We start from the raw sequence: 18,289 nt of genomic DNA, 5'->3' as shown, positions 1-18,289 counted from the left end.
GAAACAAAAAGACCTGAACCAGGACTCTGGATTCTAGCCTTGCATTGCCACCGGAATGTCCTGCGTCCTTAGGGAAGTTACTCCTGCCTCTGGGCTTCAGGCTCCTCATTTGTAACAAGAATGCTGTTTTGTCATTCCAGGGCTATGTTGAATTAATCTAAATCCAAACGTGGAATGCTAAGGTTGATGGGCTTAGAATGTTCTCATCAGGTCAGCGTTGCTGGAAGGCAGTGGTGGGAATAGCGTGGCTTTGACAGTTTCTGCAGATATGTACTCGCTGACCCTCAGAGCCCTCAAGGGCTCTTGGGGACAGGATTTCCGGGGAGCAGCCAGGAAGGCTTCTTTCTTAGGTCAGGGCTTTCATTTATCAGCAAATGCCTTCCAGGAGAATGATGGTTATGAACACAGGCTGTGGAGCCAGGCTGCCTGGGTTCCATTCGCACTGTGCTCAACCCTACCCCTCATCAGTGGGGTGACCTTGGCCAGGGTACATAACCTGGTTCTCTGTGACCTCCTCAGTACCATCGTCTGATAGTCACACCTGCCTTGGAGATGAGTTCAGAGAACCCCATTCTTGTAAAGCACACAGTGAGGGCTCTGTGAAAGTGAGTTAGCGGTTTGGACTTCTCAGAGCGTGAAGACTGAAGCTGGCCCCTGACAGCTGCAGCTCTGGCCAGGGAGAGCAGGAAGGACTGGCCTCTAGCTTATTCTCCTTCTTTGCCTCTCGATGTCATTTATTTCCCATTCTACGCCCATAAGAGACCAATCGTGAGGCTCCGTTTTACAAATAGTGAAGTCTAGGCACCAGAAGAAAGTACTAGACTTCATCTTCTGCAACAAGGGCAACCCCGGGTTCAGAACTCACCCATTTGGTTTCAGTGTTGCTGGCTCTCGAGAGAGTTGATATCCAGTCAGGAATGGAGAGAGCCTGGCCTGAGTCAGTAGTCATAGTGTCTATGTTTGATGCATCCCAATCACAAAGCACAAGTGCATGCTTGTTCCTAACCCACCCTGAGCCCAGCAGGGGCAGGTGGTCCTGAGTGGAGGGCAGGGTAGGGGGGGAGGTGCCCTGCATGGACCTGGAAACTAGGAAAAGGCAGAGACAGCCCCCAACTCCAGACCTGCCCTCTCCTCTGCACCCTGCTGCCTCCCTGGATAGAATCAAGTCATGTTGTGAGCACCGTGACCACCTCCAGCCTGGGGTGAGGAGGGCACGTAGCGAGTGCCTTGCTCCAGGCTGGGAAGAGCAGATCCACGGTCCGCTGACACCTGCCTGGCTGGCCCCTCTGGGAGGGGAGCCTTCCTCCGTAAATCAAACACTTAATTAACTTGGGAACACAGGAATACCGTGTCAGGAGCGATCTGTCAGTGCTTGTGTGAACTGGACCGTGTTGTTTTCTGCGGACTGGGGCTGGGTGTGGAGAGAGTTTCAGGAGGCTGGAAGGTTTTTTCCACCGTGTTGTCATTTCTCCAATAATTGAGTTATCTCTCTCGTTGCAGGTGGAGAGAGACTTTGAAAGGGAGTATGGAAAACTTCAGCAGTGAGTGTCAACCCCAGAAAGATGAGGTGGGAGGTAGGGAAGGACAAGGGCCCCCTGCCAGGTCTCACTTGTCTGCCCAGTGCCCTTCCCTGGGCTGCCCCTCTGCCCCGTGAGTACCCTGGAAGCCGAGGGCAGTTCAGGTCACCAGGCTGCCAGAACTGTTCCCCAGCAATGGCCACGCAAGAGTCGTTCACTCGTAGCTTTTGGATGTAGTGGCACTTCTGTCAGTGGGAAAAGTCCCCACGGAGAAGATCCCCTTCTCCTTCTCCGTGGCAGGCCCTCCAGAGCACCTGGACTTCGCTCAGGTAGGGGGAAGGAAGGAGACCCCAAGCAGCCTGTCCCCTGCCTTGCAGGCTGGAAGAGCAGACCCGGAAGCTGCAGAAAGACATGAAGAAGAGCACCGACGCTGACCTGGGTAGGTGACTTTCCACCGGCACCACTGGCTTGGGCAGGTGGGGCAGAGGTGGGCACCCTCCTCCCTCAGCCCCCTAAGGGCTCTGATGTCACTGCACTCAGAGAACATGTGCCCAGTGTCCTGAGAAGCAGCCTGAGGACAGTCACCCCTCACCAGTCAGATCCCACTTTGCACAGAGCTCACACCGCCCCACTCTGGATGTGGGTGTTGGGGCAAGACTCTCCTGGGACTCCAGTCAGGGCAGTACTGCAGCTGGTGGAAGCTTCTGCCATCAGATGCCTCCACTGCTTCATAATCCTGGCCGCCGGCTCAGGCTGTCCAGAGGGAAAGGGAAGCACGTTTCCTCCTGCAGAAACGAAACTCCCTGTCCTGCTGGGATGAGCGCTCCAGTGGCAACAAGAATGGAAGCTGTTGTGTGTTTAAACAGCTTGGGTTAAAGTGTAAGGCCAAAAATACCCCAGATAATTCTGTCTGACAAAGGGCACTGGGAGGCCCGTGGGAAGTGGGGACCAGCAGGTGCTGGGAAACAGCCAGGGCCCTTGGGGAGGTTTCTTGGCTGGAGAGTTCTTGTTTGAAACAAGGAGGAACTAGGCCCAAGAGCCTAGAGACACAGGCAGGTCTGGAATAAGGGAGCGTCCAGAGCCCTTGCCACAGGCCATGTCCCAGGAAGGAGGCAACGAGCAACTGGGAGAGATGGAGACCATTCCTTGAGATTCTTTCTCCAAGGCCTTGACTTTCCCACCCCAGAGCAGCAATCACTTGACCAAAGGTTGATCAATAGCTTCAGCACTCCCTGCACAACTCTGGACAGCCGACTTAGCTCTACCTCAATTCCCTCACCCGAGAAGCACAGGTAGTGCCAGTCCGAGTGGCATAGGCTCATGTTGAACATAAAGTCGGATGAGCAACGCAAAGCGCTGAGAACAGAGCCTGGCAAGGGTCAGCTCTCGGGGCGTCCACTCCTGTCATCACTGTCATCGTTGTCGGCGGCAAGGCTCTCTGACTGGGTGGACCTCTGCAGCTCCTTCCCTGGGTCCTTTGGGAGGGCTGTGTCCATATACCACACTGGGACGGGGACCTGAAAGAGACTTGGGTATGGCCAAGACTGCCCACTTCCTCTCACTCAGCAGATACTGACTGAGAACCCACGTGTACCAGGCACTGTCAGCACTAGAGACTCAACAGCAAGACAAGTTGGGAGCTTATGTTCTAGGAGGAAGCCCTGCAAGAGGTCCACAAGTGGATCGGTATTAAAATGACATGTCATGGTGTGTTGGGTCAAGAAAACTAAGGAGGTAAAGAGTGACAGGGTCAAGGGAGGCCTTCCTGGGAAAGTGTTCTCTGGGCAGAGTCCTGAAGGAATGAGTAACCCACACAAGTAGAGCCAAGGGAAGAGGGCCTGAAACAGACAGCAAGCACGGAGGCCCAGAGGCCGTGCACACTGACCAGAGATGCAGGAGAGGCAGCAGGAGAGTGGAGAGGCCATCTTCAGTCCCCTCAGCCACTCCAGCTGCTGAATAATGCCCTGTTACGGCTGTGAAGAAATTTCACCTACCTGAGCTCTTCTGACCTTGAGATTGGTGGGGCACATGACACACCCATTTTATAAGCGGGCATGTCCATTTGATAAAGGAGGAAGAGTTCAGCTTCTCTTCTCCAAGTTCAGGGCCTTGTCTCCCCAGTGAAGGCTGCCCATGCCCCACTCTTTCCTTTGCCCACCCCCACCGCCACACTAGAAGGCGACTGAAACAGGCCCTGCTCCGGAACCCTGGCCCATCCACTCTTGGCTTGGCTGTCTATGAGCCTATGCAAATGGCAGCATCACTGTCTCCTGACACCATTCAAAGGGCCACAGGGCAGTGGGCACCTAAGGGTGGGATTTGAGGACCAGCCTGCTCCTACTTGGTACTGCAATTAAGAGAAAAACCCTTGAAATGTCCCTAATAGAGGCAGTGATTTGAATTTGTTCCCATTTTATGCCAGCTCCTAAGTCTCAGCCAGTAACTGATGTGTAAACACCCCTTTCCTACAAAGCACTGTCACAAAAGGAAAACATTCCTTCCCTGGAAGCCACCGTCACCACCACTGCCACCACCATGCCCTGGTGAGCACTGACTACCGGTGCAGGGACTGTGGCCATCTTGGTCTGTGCCGTGAATTCTCATGCCAGTGCTAATTCCTGGGCCGTGGGCTGGTCTGAACATGCACCTTGCTCCTGGCCTCTAGCGTTGCCAAACTATGTGTGTCACAAGCCAAGGACTGGATTTGGGAGTTTGTGTGCAGTTGTTTGTTTTGTAGTTATTTCAGGTCTGAGTTACTTGGGTCACATTTTTCTTGATCAGTCCCCACTGCCTTTCCAGTTCGGGAGCTGCTGTGACCCGTTGCTTCCTTTCCTTCCTGCTTCTGCAGACAGCTGCACTGTCAGAGCATAAATGAAGCCAGGGTGTGCTGTGTTCACAGTGGCTTGCTCCGGAACCAAGGAGGGCATCAGGGGTCTGTGATGCACTGTCTGTGGCTGTGGAAAGCTTTAGTTTTCCAGCAGAGAAACCAGAGTTTGATGGGTGACTGCAGAAGCCTAGCACTGCTATCCTCAGGAATGGATGTGGGCAGAGACAGTGCCTCTGAAGAGCCACGGTGCTGGTCATGGGGCTGAGGTGAGCCTGACGGCCACGTCAGTCTCACGTACAGGGCATCAGCGTTGTGGGCGGGCTTGCTGTGCTGCAGGCCGCCAGGCCCCACCTCCAGCCTCCAACTAACTCATGGGCTGGGCGAGACCTGAAGATGTGTGTCCCTGGAGTTCCCAGGTGACGCTGAGGCCCGCACTGTGAGCACCACTGATCTGGACAGTTGAGGGGAATGGAAGGATGCCTTTCCTGAGCGTGGAATTTCCTAAGCTCCCCAGCAAGGTGGAAAATCCCTAGTTATTCTAAAAAAGATGACCTTTCTTTCAGAAACTCATGTTACTTTCAGAGTGCTCTGGTGAACCTTTGACTCTTACATTCCAGAGGCTGCATCAGGACTCCAGAGACCCAGGTGGGGTCCAAGACCCTCACTTTCTCTAAGGTTCAAAGACCACCAGCCTCCTGGTATGGGCCGGGCTGACTGTGCCCCTCTCCCAGACCCTATAGGAAACAATGAGAGGTATGGGCTGGGGCAGGGACCACAGGTCCAGAGGGGCATGGAGACCTGCTGTTCTTTATTTTTGTTGAGGGAGAACGGAGTCTCGCTATGTCATCCAGGCTGGTCTCGAACTCCTGGGCTCAAGGGATCCTCGTGCTTCAGCTTCCCAAAGCACAGGGATTACAGGCATGAGCTGCCACGCCCAGCCAAGGCCATGGTGTTCTTGGTGTCATCTATCCCAGCTCTGCTCTGCACACAAGAAGCGGGGGCATCACTGGGCGGAGATTCCAGGCCCAGTTCTGCCCAGGGCTGGCCACTGAGCCCACTCAGTTCCTTGACTTCCTGACAATGCAAGAGCTTTGGGAAAGAAAGGAGAAAATGGGGCTGGGCCGGGCACAGTGGCTCACGCCTGTAATCCCAGCACTTTGGGAGGCCAAGGCAGGTAGATCACCTGAGGTTGGGAGTTCAAGACCAGCCTGGCCAACATGGTGAAACCCCGTCTCTACTAAAAATACAAAAATTAGGTGGGTGTAGTGGCAGGTGCCTGTAATCCCAGCTACTTGGGAGGCTGAGGCAGGAGAATCACTTGAAGCCAGGAGGTGGAGGATGCAGTGAGCCGAGATCATGCCATTGCGCTCCAGCCTGGGCCACAAGAGCGAAACTCCGTATCAAAAACAAAAAAGGGAAAGTGGGAAGAACGTCTCCTTGCTCCTCTGGCTTTTTGGGTTGTTTTCCTCAGATTTTTTTTTTTTAAGAAATAGCAGAAGATATTTTTTGGAAACATTTCCAGCTTTATCCAGAATTTTATTATCTTTTTATTATGCTGTATGTGATCATTTCATAATCAAATCAAGTTACACATAACGTTTGTTCCTAAACCTACAGGGTCACTCCACAGAATTTAAGAGGTGTTTTTCCCTCCGTTGCTTCAACATTTCTGGAAAGTTTACATTTCCAGCCTTCTCCCACAGTTTGCCCTTTTGCTGGGTGACTGTAGCACTCTCCCAGATTCCAGAAAACCCCAGGAGGGTGCTCCTGACGGGCTAGTCCGCTCAGCACTGCTTTGCTGGCTGGTGAAGGGGCCTGGGGGAGGCAGACCCTTCCCTGGGGAGCGCAGGGTCAGGGGTCAGGTTCATGCCATGGAGTGCTAGGCGAGGCCACATCTGTAATTAACTGGGAGGCAGACCTTATGTCACGGGTCCTAAGACACTTTTTCCACAGTTACCATCTCTGAAATGAAAGTACTAAAAGTGTAGCCTGGTTTGATTGACAACAGTTTTTTCTCTCTTAGTAGTTTATACAATAAATGACTTACAATGAAGAGCATCTTAAATTCAGTAACATGTATATGGTAAGAAATGCATTTGCAATGTGTCTTCTCTCCTGAGACCTGCCCCAGACGCACTCTGACACTGGTACAGACAGCATCAGGCCAGCATGGCCCTTCTCCAGGTCCGCTTCCTGCCCCTCTAGAATTTTGTTTCTAGAATCTAGAAATAATGGAGGCCTGAAAACACGTTCAGGACCAGGAGCTCCAAAGCTGCCAGCAGGTCTCCAGCCCGCCTCTGAGCCGCCTGTGACTCCCAGGCTTCCCATCTGCCCAGCAGGGAATGTCAACACAGGAGGGAGGAGCACAGAGGGGTGGGTGGCACATTCGTGGGGATTGGGTACCAGGGTGCCTTGAAAAACATCAGTGGACACCTGATAGACAGAGCTTGATGGACCTGTCCACTGGCTTCCTCCAGGCCAGATCATCATAAGGAGAGCAGTGAACAGGGAAGCAGCTGCCCAGGGTCAAGGGTCAGGGCCCAGCTGGCACGCTCAGCAGTTTGACCATGGAGGCATTACGAACCCTTTTGCACCTGATCTGCCTCCTCTCTAAAATGGAACCAAAATACATTTCCGCTAGACATCCCCTGGGTTGTTTGAGCCCTAAATGAGAGTGCTTGGGACTCTCATTTAGCAGTGGTAGAACCCCAAGATGGGGACCTGCTGGCAGCTTTGGAGCTCTTTGTCCCATACAAGTTGCCAGGTTTCCATTATTTACAAACAAAATTCTGGAGGAGCAGGAAGAGACCCTGAAGGAGGGCCCTGCTGTCCCAGTGTCGCCTGTACCAGCTGCAGAATGTGTCTGGGTGAGTCTCGGGGGAAAACACAGTTTCCAGTGTATCTCTTCCTACTGGATGTCGGGGAAACCAGGGGTTGACAAGCTACAGCTGCTGGCCTAATCTGACCCAGTTTTGTCAATAAAGTTTTATTGAAACAGCCACATCCATTTTTTATGTGCTGTCGCTGCCAGTTTTCACAGCACACGGCAGAGTTGAGAAGTTGCAACAGAAATCGTGCAGCCCTCAAAGCCTGATATACTTACTGTTGGGCCCTTTGTAGTAAAAGCATGTGTAAACTGGAGTACTGTTATTCTTGTCCCTCTGGGAGTCCCAAACCAAGTGTCACGTCCAAACCACCTGGAGAGGTGGTTTTAAATGCATATTGGGTATCAGGTTTACTGAATTAGAATCTTCGGAGCCAGAAACATATTTTATAGCCTCCCATGCAGATGGTCCTTTTCTAACCCAGGGTTTGGAGAACAGGTAAAGCCGCTCAAAAGAATTGTCCAGAGCAGTGTTAGGGTCGGGAATGAGCATTAAAGCATGGGGATCAGCAGCTTGTGGCTGTGTGGTACTTCGCCATTCTGACGGCCGTGGCCGTGGGAAGAGGTCTTCAGGGTGCAGGCCCCTGGCTTAGGAGGACGGGGTCCTGGAGAGAAGGCCGTGAAACCTGCCCCTTCGTAGAAGGCTCACTGAGCTTTGGCTTCTCACAGCCATGTCAAAATCTGCCGTGAAGATATCCTTGGACTTACTCTCCAACCCCCTCTGCGAGCAAGACCAGGACCTTCTGAGCATGGTGACGGCCCTGGACACGGCCATGAAGCGGATGGACGCCTTCAACCAGGAAAAGGTGACTAGGTCTTGGTCTGGGGTGGGCAAGCATGACTTCCACCCCATGTCTGGGCCTCTGGGTGGACTGTGCGGGGAGGCCCGAGTGCGCTCCCTCTGCTCTCGGGGTTCTGAGCCCTCTGGCCTCGTGTGCTGCAATGTGCTGCAAGCCCACGGGGCTCTTTCCAGACTGTTCTGCCTTGGCTCTACCTGATTCTTGAGGCTCCACGAGCTTGGGTCGCCGACGGCAGTCCTGTTTGCCCCAGCCCCTGAGCCTTCTGTGGCCGCCCACCCAGCCATCCACCCTGAGCAAGGCCAGGCCCAGGACAAGGACAGCACCCTGTGGCCCTTCAGACTTCCTAGCCCAGCGGTAATTAGGGGCCCTGCCTTGCCTGTCGTCCTCCCCTCCCTATCAGTTTTAATGTCTTCGGGTTTTTCTTTGACAGGTGAACCAGATCCAGAAGACTGTGATCGAGCCCTTAAAAAAGTGAGTAAATGTCACCTGGGAGCCTCGGGGCACGTATGGGAGAGGCAGGTCAATGACCACTTGGGGACTGAACAGGATTTCTAGCTGCCTGTCCCCAGATTCCCATGGGGCCTGACGGGAAACTCAGTGGGGATGTCAGCTCTGTGACCTGTGGCCTAAGCGCCCATGCTCCTGGGGGCTCCAGAGCACCCGCATGGCCCAGGCGAGCTCAGGGGACCCTGCCACCGCCCCGCGCCCCCCACCCCGCCCAGCAACCGCCGCTGCTCTGCTGGTCATTTGACCGCTTCCTCCTGATTGAGAGCCACTGGGGCCAGGGCTTGCTGAATGGAGCTAACAGAGACCTTGGCCAGCCCTCAGTGGACATGAGCAAGGCCTTTCATCTTGCCCCGCTGGATTGGGAGAGCAGCTGCCTGCAGCGCTCGGCTTTGGAAATGTGGGGGTGGCCGCACACGGGGAGGGCGTGGCAGCGGGGTCTGGCCCGGGAAGGTCCCCTGGCTTGTGGCCTGTTGGAGCGGGGTCTGGCCCGGGAAGGTCCCCTAGCTTGTGACCTGTTGGGGTCAGGAATGCTTCTGTGAGACTCATCTTCAGTTGGGCAGGCCTTGGTCAGCGATCAGACAGGCCTATTCCCTCGGTCCCCGGGGCGGGGAACAGGCAGAGCCGTGCCTTGAAGCCCGGAATCACTTCATCTTCCCTGGCCTCTCGCGAGCAGGCTGTGACCTAGAAAGCTCCTGCTCGCCCAGCTGCGCTTTGTTGCCTCTTCTGCGGTGGTCCCGGGCAGTGACTTGCCAGGGCCGGGTAATGAGGCTCTGCCTAATTATCACTGGCCTGGCCCAGGGCCCAGAGGGCAGTGAGGGGAGCAGTTTTTGATCCTGCAGCCCCTGGTGTTTGGGATTGCTGAGCTGTTCGTTGACTGTGCAGACCTGAAGTTTGGGATTAGGAAAAGGCCCGCCTGACCCTAGCAAGCTCTTGTTTCTACGCCAGGACCATGGAGGCTCAGAGAAGGCAGGGTGGGAAGGGACTGTGCCTCCTGCTCCGGCCCTGGCCCCCCAGCCTCCCCAGAGTGGGCATCCACCACCCCCTGCCTACTGGTAACGGTGCAGCCCCAAGCCACAGGGTTGCATAGGGAGCTGGGGTGCAGAAAGAGCTCCGTGGCTGTGGGTGTTGGTCCTGGGCTTCAGGACAGACTGTTCAGGGCTGGTTGGGAAGGACGCAGGCTGAGCAGACCCTGCCCACAGAGGACTTTTCTGTGCCAGGGCCACACGGGTCCCAGAGACGGACACAGAGGCTGCTACAGGCACCCATGGCTAGCAGAGTGAGGCAGGGACTCAGAGAACTGGGGAACTGACTCCCACCTCAATTTCAGTATCAACAAGGCGCCCTTGAAATCTGATTCCTGGCTTCTAAAGCCCAAATGGAGAGAAACCCGGGCCACTTCCCACCACCCTGGTGGCCCACCACCTGCCAGGAAGGTGGGGGCGTGGCAGAGGGGGCGCACATCTCCGCAGCAGATCCGCTGACCTCTGCGTGAGCCCTCAGGCCTGCCTGGCTGGCTTCTCCCTGCGTCCCCACAGCTGACATATGATCTCCCCCAACCACATAAAACTGCGCAGCCTACAGCCTCCTCCCATTGGCTTCCTCTTGCCAGAAGAGAAGCTCCCAGGGACCCCAGCACCGGAAACAGGAAACTCCAGCTTTCCTGTCCTCTGATGAAGATCATGGCCACATGGCCACCCCACCGCCCCCGGCCTCCCTGCAGGGGCTCGGCCTCTAATCCCCAGTCTCTGGGCCGCATTCACATGTCGGATGGGGATGCTTTCAATTTCCCTTTCCTGGTGGGTGGAAGCTCCCGGCTGCGTGGGCACAGACCAAGGCATGGCAGGCATTCCCCACCAGTGCTGGCTGCGCCCAGCCCACCTCCCAGCCGGCCTTGCTCCCCTTCCCTCTCCTGCTCCTCTTCGCCCCTCCCATCCCCAGGGGAGTGAGTTTGATATTGAGCCTTAGGACAGACAAGAATTGGGCAGTGATCATGGGTAATTCTTTGATCACTGGCCTGGGCCTAGCCTGGCCCCCTTCTTTGAGGATAAATGTAAAACAGACTTCAGTAGCTTACAGTCTAGTGGAAAGCCACGGCGTGTTCTCGGGTCAGCGGCCAGGCATGGTGCACGACCATGGAGCAGGGCATGCTGAGTGGGCTGTCCCACCTGCCCCCAGCAGGCCTCAGAGGCTATTTCCTCACATGTGGAAGGAGAGAGCCAAACTGACTTCTCAGAATGGGACAGTCAGCGCCTAGGAGCAGGAGAGGTTTTGGTGGGCTGAGGTGGGCAGGGAGAGAGGAGGGGTGAAGTGCGCTGGGACAGCAGAGTGGAGCCTGGGTCCTGGCTTCACGCCTGGGGAGAGGCCCCCCCGCCCCCGATGTCGTTGGGTAGAGTCAGCAGGGCCTCTGTGGGGTCCCAGGGGCATATCTGGGAGGGGCTGGCACAGGGGCCCAGCCTGTGCATGTCTCCACTTCCCCTGCCAGCACCCTGAGCCCTGACCTGAGATCCCACACAGCACCATCGCACGTCCACTGTCCACCCTGAGGCTTTGGCAAAGTCTGTTCTGTTGCTAAGAAGTAGAAAACAGGGAGATGGGGCCTCAGTGGGTCGGTGACCAGGGCAGATGTGACAGAGTCCTGGTCCCCCACTCTTCAGCCACCTCGGCACAAGCTGCGCCCCGCCCTGACTGATGTGAGTTCCCCCTGAATGTAGAAAGGTGTGACACTTGTCCCTACCCCTAGGGAATCCCAATCCCAGGACCCAACCTCCGCCACACCACAGTGGTCATTTATCAGCAGTCGCCTCCAGTGGCCTGAGCAGGCAGAGCCTCTTGGTGACTGAGGGGTGCTGTCATGGGAAACAGGTTTTCATGGTGAAGACATGCTCTTCCCACAGGGGTAGGAACAAGACAGATGAGGCCCTGTCCCCTGGAGCTTGTGCGAAAGCGGACAATGCAGGTGGCCTGCAGCCACATCTCCTGCAGAGGCAGATGGTCTTGGTTCCAGGGGGCTGGCAGGAGCCCATGCAGCCAGGTGGCTACCTGGAGACACCACCGCCCCATTCCCCGAGAAGCTCTGTAACCCAGCCCCCCTCACCCCTCCCGCCCCCCTCACCCCTGCTCGGCACTCCCCTGTAGTCAGTGCTCCTGGTGGCTCTGACTCTGGCCCAGGAAATAAGCCCCAGCCGATAGCTGTGGGAAGGAGGCTATGAGGGTGCCACAGGGGATGTGGGGGGTCAGGCTGCTGGAGCAACGAGCATGGGGCTCCTCCCATCCCGCGCTGTGGAAGGCGCCTTGCGCACACATGGCTTGACACTGTGATGCCCTCCTTCCTGAGGATGTGAGCTCAGGGTGGTGGGCTTGAGGCCAGGGCCAGAGAGCTCTCCACCTGCTGCCTCCTGCCTGCCTCTCATCCATGCCCTGTCCCAGTGCCTGCACCCACCCGGCAGCTCCCAGGCACCCACAAGGCCCAGGCACTGGGACCATCCAAGCAGCAGTTGGCTTCTAACACAAGGATAGGGTGAGGACCAGGGTGGCTGCTGGTGGTCCCTTGGCCATTTGGGGTGGTGGGAGAGGCGGCCTGGTATCCTCTCTGGCCCAGCTGCACCTGCTGCCAGAGCATGTGCCTCTCAGCTGCCCAGGAAGGGGGCGGGGCTCCCCAGCAGCTGCAGCTCCACCACGCAGCTGCCCTGGGCAAAAGCATGAAGCCTAGCTCCTCCCAGTGGTCTCACTCCAGCCCACGCTATGGGTGACCATGCGTCCTGGTGGTGTCTGCTTCCCACCCTCAGTTCCGTAGCGCTGAGGGGCCTGCGTTCTCTGCACAGTGCTGGGAGGCCCATGGCTTCTGCCCAGCAAGTCGGTCAGATGCTGGTTTGATTACTGTCTAAGGGCACGGGTGAGAATTCAGGGTGCTTTGGTGGCTTCACCCACTTAGCACCTTGTTAGACAGGGAGTTAGTTGTGGACACTGTTGAGGTAGAGGATTCATGTTAGTAGCCTGTCTTGGGGATAAGCCCTTCGTTTCATCAACATCTACTCCCTGGGTCTGTGACTTAGTTTGGGGCATTTAATGCTTTGGTAAAGTTTATATCCTCTTATTCTCTGGCAAAACTGTTACCTCAAATAGACACCTGATTTGTGAGGCTTTTTTTTTTTTTTTTTTTTTGAGACGGAGTTTCGCTCTGTCGCCCAGGCTGGAGTGCAGTGGCCGGATCTCAGCTCACTGCAAGCTCCGCCTCCGGGTTTACGCCATTCTCTCGCCTCAGCCTCCCGAGTAGCTGGGACTACAGGCGCCCGCCATCTCGCCCGGCTAATTTTTTGTATTTTTTTTTAGTAGAGACGGGGTTTCACCGTGTTTGCCAGGATGGTCTCGATCTCCTGACCTCGTGATCCGCCCGTCTCGGCCTCCCAAAGTGCTGGGATTACAGGCTTGAGCCACCGCGCCCGGCCTGTGAGGCTTTTTAAAACCAGGCCGGCCGCGATGGCTTATGCCTGTAATCCCAGCACTTTGGGAGGCTGAGGCGGGGTGGATCACTCAAGGTCAGGAGTTAAAGACCAGCCTGGCCAACATGGTGAAACCCCATCTCTCCTAAAAATACAAAAATTAGCTGGGCATAGTGGTGCACGCCTGTAATCCCAGCTCCTTGGGAGGCTGAGGCGTGAGAATCACTGGAACCCGGGAGGCAGAGGCTGCAGTGAGCAGAGATCACACACACCACTGCAGTCCAGCCTGGGTGAGAGAGCAAGACTCTGTCTCTAAACCAGATTCTGGGTCATGCCCTTTGAGAGGCCGATCTGGGAAGTCCTGCTCCGCATGGTGTCTGAGCTCCTGGAAGCTGACAGTGAGTCTGTGAGCGGCTGACCCAAGCTTCAGTGACTGCCTCCTGCCCTCGCCTTTCTTCCTCTCTGGGTTCCCATAAAAACCTCCAGGAGGAACCAACTCTTCTGGTCCTGGGTCACCTCCGAATGGCCACAGAGTCACGAGCTCCCTGGGCTGCACAGCCAGATCCCGGGCGCTCAAGGTCTCTGGCTTGCCTGGTAGACGCCCCCTGCCATCGTGCCGAGGGCCAGCCCTCCAGCAGCAGCAGCAGCAGCGAGGGCCTTAGGAGAGCATTGCTGCTGGTCACTAGAGGCCACATGGGTCACAAAGATGAGGCCCGTGTGGACCTGCAGCACCACGACATCCACCGCTGCTCTCTCTGGGGCCCCTCTTCTGAGTCTCCCATGCGGTCCCTTCTAGTCATGGTGGGGTCGTAGGAGGTCCTCAGGCCATTTTCCTGAAGCAGCTGGTTGGCACTTTGGCTGTTCCAGTGGCAGAACTGTAGGATTTCTGCTGCTTTCGTGTTGCCAAGGAGCCCTTGAAGGAGAAGGTGCCCTGGGCCAGGACTGAGTTCAGATTTCAGTTCTGCCACCTGCCAGTGCCACTGTGAGGGCTGGAAAGGGTGCCAGACAGAGAACATGGACACCTGTGTTGTCTTCTAGACCTTCTCTGCCTAATGGTGACCTTGGATGAGTCATAGGTCATCTCTCTGTCCTCAGTTTCTCTCCTTTTTAAAAGTGAGGTCTTGGCCAGATGACTTCAAAGGCACTTTCCCCACAATCCTCTAGTCCATTGTGTGATAAAGCTCACAGGAGGTGGGGGTCAGGGCACCCTTCATTCCTGGGCCACCTTGTGCTGCCGGGACCTGGCCCACAGCCCTGCCCCCTCTCATCTGCCCTCACCCCACGACATTGTCCGCTTTCGCACAAGCTCCGGGGGACAGGGCCTCATCTGTCTTGTTCACGGTGAACTCCCCAAGACCTAGAGCAGGGTCTGGCACTTAGTAGGTGCTCAGGGCACATTTTTGGAAAAGTGAGTGCTGACCAGGCTGCCCCTCCAAGAGCAGGCCCATCTCCAGCCAGCTTGTCCCACAGGTTCGGCAGCGTCTTCCCGAGCCTCAACATGGCGGTGAAGCGGCGAGAACAGGCCTTGCAGGACTACAGGAGGCTGCAGGCCAAGGTGGAGAAGTATGAGGAAAAGGAAAAGACGGGGCCAGTGCTGGCCAAGCTCCACCAGGTACCGGGGGAGACAGGCAGGCAGGGGCTGGACAGATGGGCCATCGTGGTCACCTGTGGTAAGTCCCTCCCTTCACCTGGGGGCACCAGGACCAAGACACCAGCCATCCCCACCCCACCCATCCCATATCCCACACCCAGCAGTGAGACAGCGTTTTGACACCCAGGGTCTTGTTCCCTAGGCGCGCGAGGAGCTGCGGCCTGTGCGGGAGGACTTCGAAGCCAAGAACAGGCAGCTGCTAGAGGAGATGCCGCGCTTCTACGGCAGCCGCCTCGACTACTTCCAGCCCAGCTTTGAGTCCCTCATCCGAGCACAGGTGAGGCCCAGGCGCTCTTCCCCTGGGTGGACATAGCTCATGCCACTCCCTGTTACCCACGCTGGAAGAGTGGCTTAGCCATTCTCCACAAAGACAGGGCACCCACCCCAGGCACAGCCCCAAAGGAATTCATTCTAGTACCAGAGTCCCCGGCTCGGTGACTTGGGAGCCCTGTCTGCTGCTAGAGTCCTCACGTTGCTCTGGTGAATCCCAGACCAGGCATGGCCGAGGTTCCCTTGTGTCCGGCAGTTCCTCCCTGGATCTCTCTGCGTTTCACTAAGTAGCCCCTCTGCCCCACACCCTCAGGTGTGCAGGTTCTTGACCCAGGGTGGTGCTGAGGAGAAAGGGATCTGGAGAGTGGAGGCCTATTCTGAGGACTCAGCTCCCCTCCCCTACCCACCCCGAGCCAGTCTTCTTTTTAGCAGAAAACGGCAGGAGTTTTGCCTTGGAGCCACTAGGGAAGGGGTGCCAGAGCCCTGGGGAGAGCCACACTCAGGGCTGCTGCTAGGGCCCTGGGGTCAGACACGGGCCAGGCCCCAGTGTCCCCTTCCACTCGGGGATGGGAGGACACGGAGTGGCAGCACCTGTGGCTCCCACGCTCCTCACCCTCCTCCATCTTCAAGCCTTTAGCAAAGATTGTTCCCCCAACTGGCAAAATAGAAAAGGGTGGGCACCCATGCCAGAAGCGGGTCCCTTCCACACAGGACCCTGTTGATGGCTCACACTCAGCGACAGCCTCAGTACCCCAACACCCTTGGCAGCCATGGGCGCCAGGTCCCTGAGCTGCGCTGCCTGGGTGGGCATCTGGCGCCCTCCAGTGGCCATTCTCTGCAGGCCCCGCAGTCACAGCCACAAAGCCCTGGCCCGCACACCCACCCTGCCGGGCCAGAGTCAGGGTGGCCACCCACCCCAATCAGGACGCCTGAGCAGGGTTCATGCTAGGGCTGGGCCTTGTCAGTGACCCACGTCCTTGGTCCTGTGCCATCTGTAGGCAGCAGTGACACCTAGAACCTTCTGCAGGAGGGTGGGGACTTCTCCCGACGCTTGCTCCTGCAGTGAGGGCTCCCTTCAGCCGCCCCATCAGGTTCACGGGAGACCTGGGCCTGCCCCTTCCTTACTGTCACCTAGGTGCTTCCCTACACCCTCCCTCCTGTTGCTCACAGGAGGAAGCCACAGGGTGCCAGGCTCCTGCATGCCCAGGTTGGAGCAGATGGGAGGCCAGGGATGCCCTGTAACCAGGCAGCATTGCTGGGGGCTGTTGACTGCCTCCTGGGCCCCAGCCTCCCCCTCGCCCGCCCGGCTGCCATTAGTCATGGAGAAGTGAGCATCCCCGGTGACTCAGTGCGCAGTGGCTTGGGCAGGGAGGGGCGGGTAGGACAGCCCACCCCCAGCCCAGAGGTGACAGCAGTGTTGAGACCAGCTCACTTTAGCTCCCCGTCGGCCGGCAGAAATCTTGCCTCAGGAGTGTCAGCCGTGGGTCCCTGCCCCACCTGGCATTTCCCACAAGGTCCCCTTAGTGTCTAGAGCTCCTCCTTGTGTCTAGAGTGCAAAGCGTGGAAGCTTTCAGGAAACTGCATGTGTTCACTGGGTCGTGAGATAGAAACTGAGGCAGAAGTGGCCCCTGTTGTCTGTGGAGAAGCCCCTGGTCCTCAGCCATGTGTGAGAACTGACAGGCCTCCCCATTCCTCCACCTGCCCCACCCTCATCCCTGCGTCCTTTCCCACCCCGGTTCTGGTGCCTCCCTAGAGGGACCCTGGCAGTGAACCTGGCCTCTGAGCTGTCCCCCTGGCCACGCAGCTTGGGCCATGAGCAAGGGTGGGATGCAAGTTGGGAGGGAATGGAAGGCTAGACGGGCATCCCCTTTCTCGCCTGTGCTTCTAAAGCTGGCTTAGGGCTTTAGGAGCCAGCCACCAGTCTACCATGCCCTCTTTCTGCCATAGACAAAAGCCATGGGTTCTCCCCTAGCTTACAAAAAGCAGTAAAACTCCAGTCATGGTGCCCATCATCCCACAGTTGCCCTAGAAGGCCCATGCCTTCCTGCACCTGCTGCTGGGGAAACCAGGCGCCCAAAGCAGGGGCACCTCCACCTCCAGCCACTGAGGCCCTGTTGCTCCCCGGCTCCTTTTGGTTCAGTCTTAGAGCCTTTCCGTGCCCTGTACATTCCCAAAGGCATGCTGCTACACAGCTCCAGGTGGGTGAGGGCAGGGGGTAGCAGAGGAGTGTGAGCCTCTCACCCCCTGAAGCACATGGTTCCCTGGAGCCAGCATGTGCCAACCCGCCGCCTCCCCCAGGTTGTGTACTACTCGGAAATGCACAAGATCTTTGGAGACCTGACCCAGCAGCTTGACCAGCCAGGCCACTCCGATGAGCAGCGGGAGCGGGAGAACGAGGCCAAACTCAGTGAGCTCCGGGCCCTCTCCATTGTGGCCGATGACTGAATCCCCGTCACTCTTGGACGACTCCTGTGACACGGTCAGCCTCGCTCGTCCTTGCCCTTCTCAGGGCTAGCTGCTCCTCTCACAGGCTGGGGACCGAGGTGGCCCTGGTTCACTTGCCGGCCCTTTGCAATGAGTGACTCTTCCTGAGCCCCGCACCAGGATCCCTAGACAGGCCGCCGTCTCCCCACTCACAGCCCCAGCAGGTAAGCAGTGTAGACAAACCCTTGGGGCTTTTTTATTTGGAGAACCGTCCAGCATGCATCCTGGCCCAGGGCCTGAGCAAGCTGCAGCCCTTCTGAAGCCATGGGCTTCGTCGGCTCAGTTGGGGGTCTTAGCCCTGCATGCATTGTGGGCATCAAATCTACCTCCAAAAGACCCATCCTGGGGAGCCCTCTGGCCCCTCGTTGCCTTTTCACTTAAGTCTCTTTTTTCTGGGAGAGGCCCTGAACCCTGCCCAGGAGAGCTGGTCCTCCAGCCCTGGCAGGCCCTCAGCCAGCTTCCCAGCAAGACAAAAGCTACCCTCGTGACTTTGGGACCCAAGTTGTTGGGGTTCCCGAGGTCACTGAGAACTGTTACCTCGGGACCTCAAACTGTCAGTGGAACTGTCCCACCACACAGAATGTCCCACAAGAATTCACAGGTCTCAAAGCAAAAACAGTGGGTTTGTGTCTCACCTGAGTATTTGGAATTTTATTTTTTCAAGTAAAGTTTTCAATGAAATGTCCACATGGTATTGTGTTGTAACTTAGGGTGAGCAGGGGAAACTTCCAGGGCCTGCTGCCCTCCGCTGAGCAGCAGCACCCTCCAGCAGGCAGCCCAGCACGCAGGGGTCTGTGTGTGCCTCCCCGGCCCTGCCCCACCTTTAGGAGTGAACTGCACTGTGGTCCAGCAGAGATGCTGGGCGGGAGGGCACGCAGGCAAGCCTAGGAGAGGAGTAGGAAGAGCTGTG

At 56.9% G+C, this 18,289-nt stretch overlaps 1 protein-coding gene across 2 annotated transcripts in view; it reads left to right on the top strand.

Annotated features, from left to right (window-relative positions):
- Positions 1–18,066, top strand: part of BIN3 (bridging integrator 3) — a 48,958-nt gene extending 30,892 nt beyond the window's left edge. For both annotated transcript variants that reach the window (XM_033228481.1, XM_033228490.1), the window contains 7 exons: positions 1,501–1,541; positions 1,895–1,956; positions 7,898–8,034; positions 8,459–8,499; positions 14,445–14,586; positions 14,768–14,902; positions 17,194–18,066. In XM_033228481.1, the coding sequence (XP_033084372.1) occupies positions 1,501–1,541; positions 1,895–1,956; positions 7,898–8,034; positions 8,459–8,499; positions 14,445–14,586; positions 14,768–14,902; positions 17,194–17,340 (705 nt within the window). In that variant the 3' untranslated portion in view covers positions 17,341–18,066. The remainder of the gene's footprint in view (positions 1–1,500; positions 1,542–1,894; positions 1,957–7,897; positions 8,035–8,458; positions 8,500–14,444; positions 14,587–14,767; positions 14,903–17,193) is intronic.
- Positions 18,067–18,289: the final 223 nt, after the last annotated feature.

The sequence above is a fragment of the Trachypithecus francoisi genome, unplaced genomic scaffold, assembly GCF_009764315.1.
Source record: "Trachypithecus francoisi isolate TF-2019V2 unplaced genomic scaffold, Tfra_2.0 Contig01440, whole genome shotgun sequence".
Taxonomy (NCBI): Eukaryota; Metazoa; Chordata; class Mammalia; order Primates; family Cercopithecidae; genus Trachypithecus; species Trachypithecus francoisi.
Note: the sequence above shows the minus strand (reverse complement) of the source record. Positions and strands in the feature narration are given on the sequence as shown.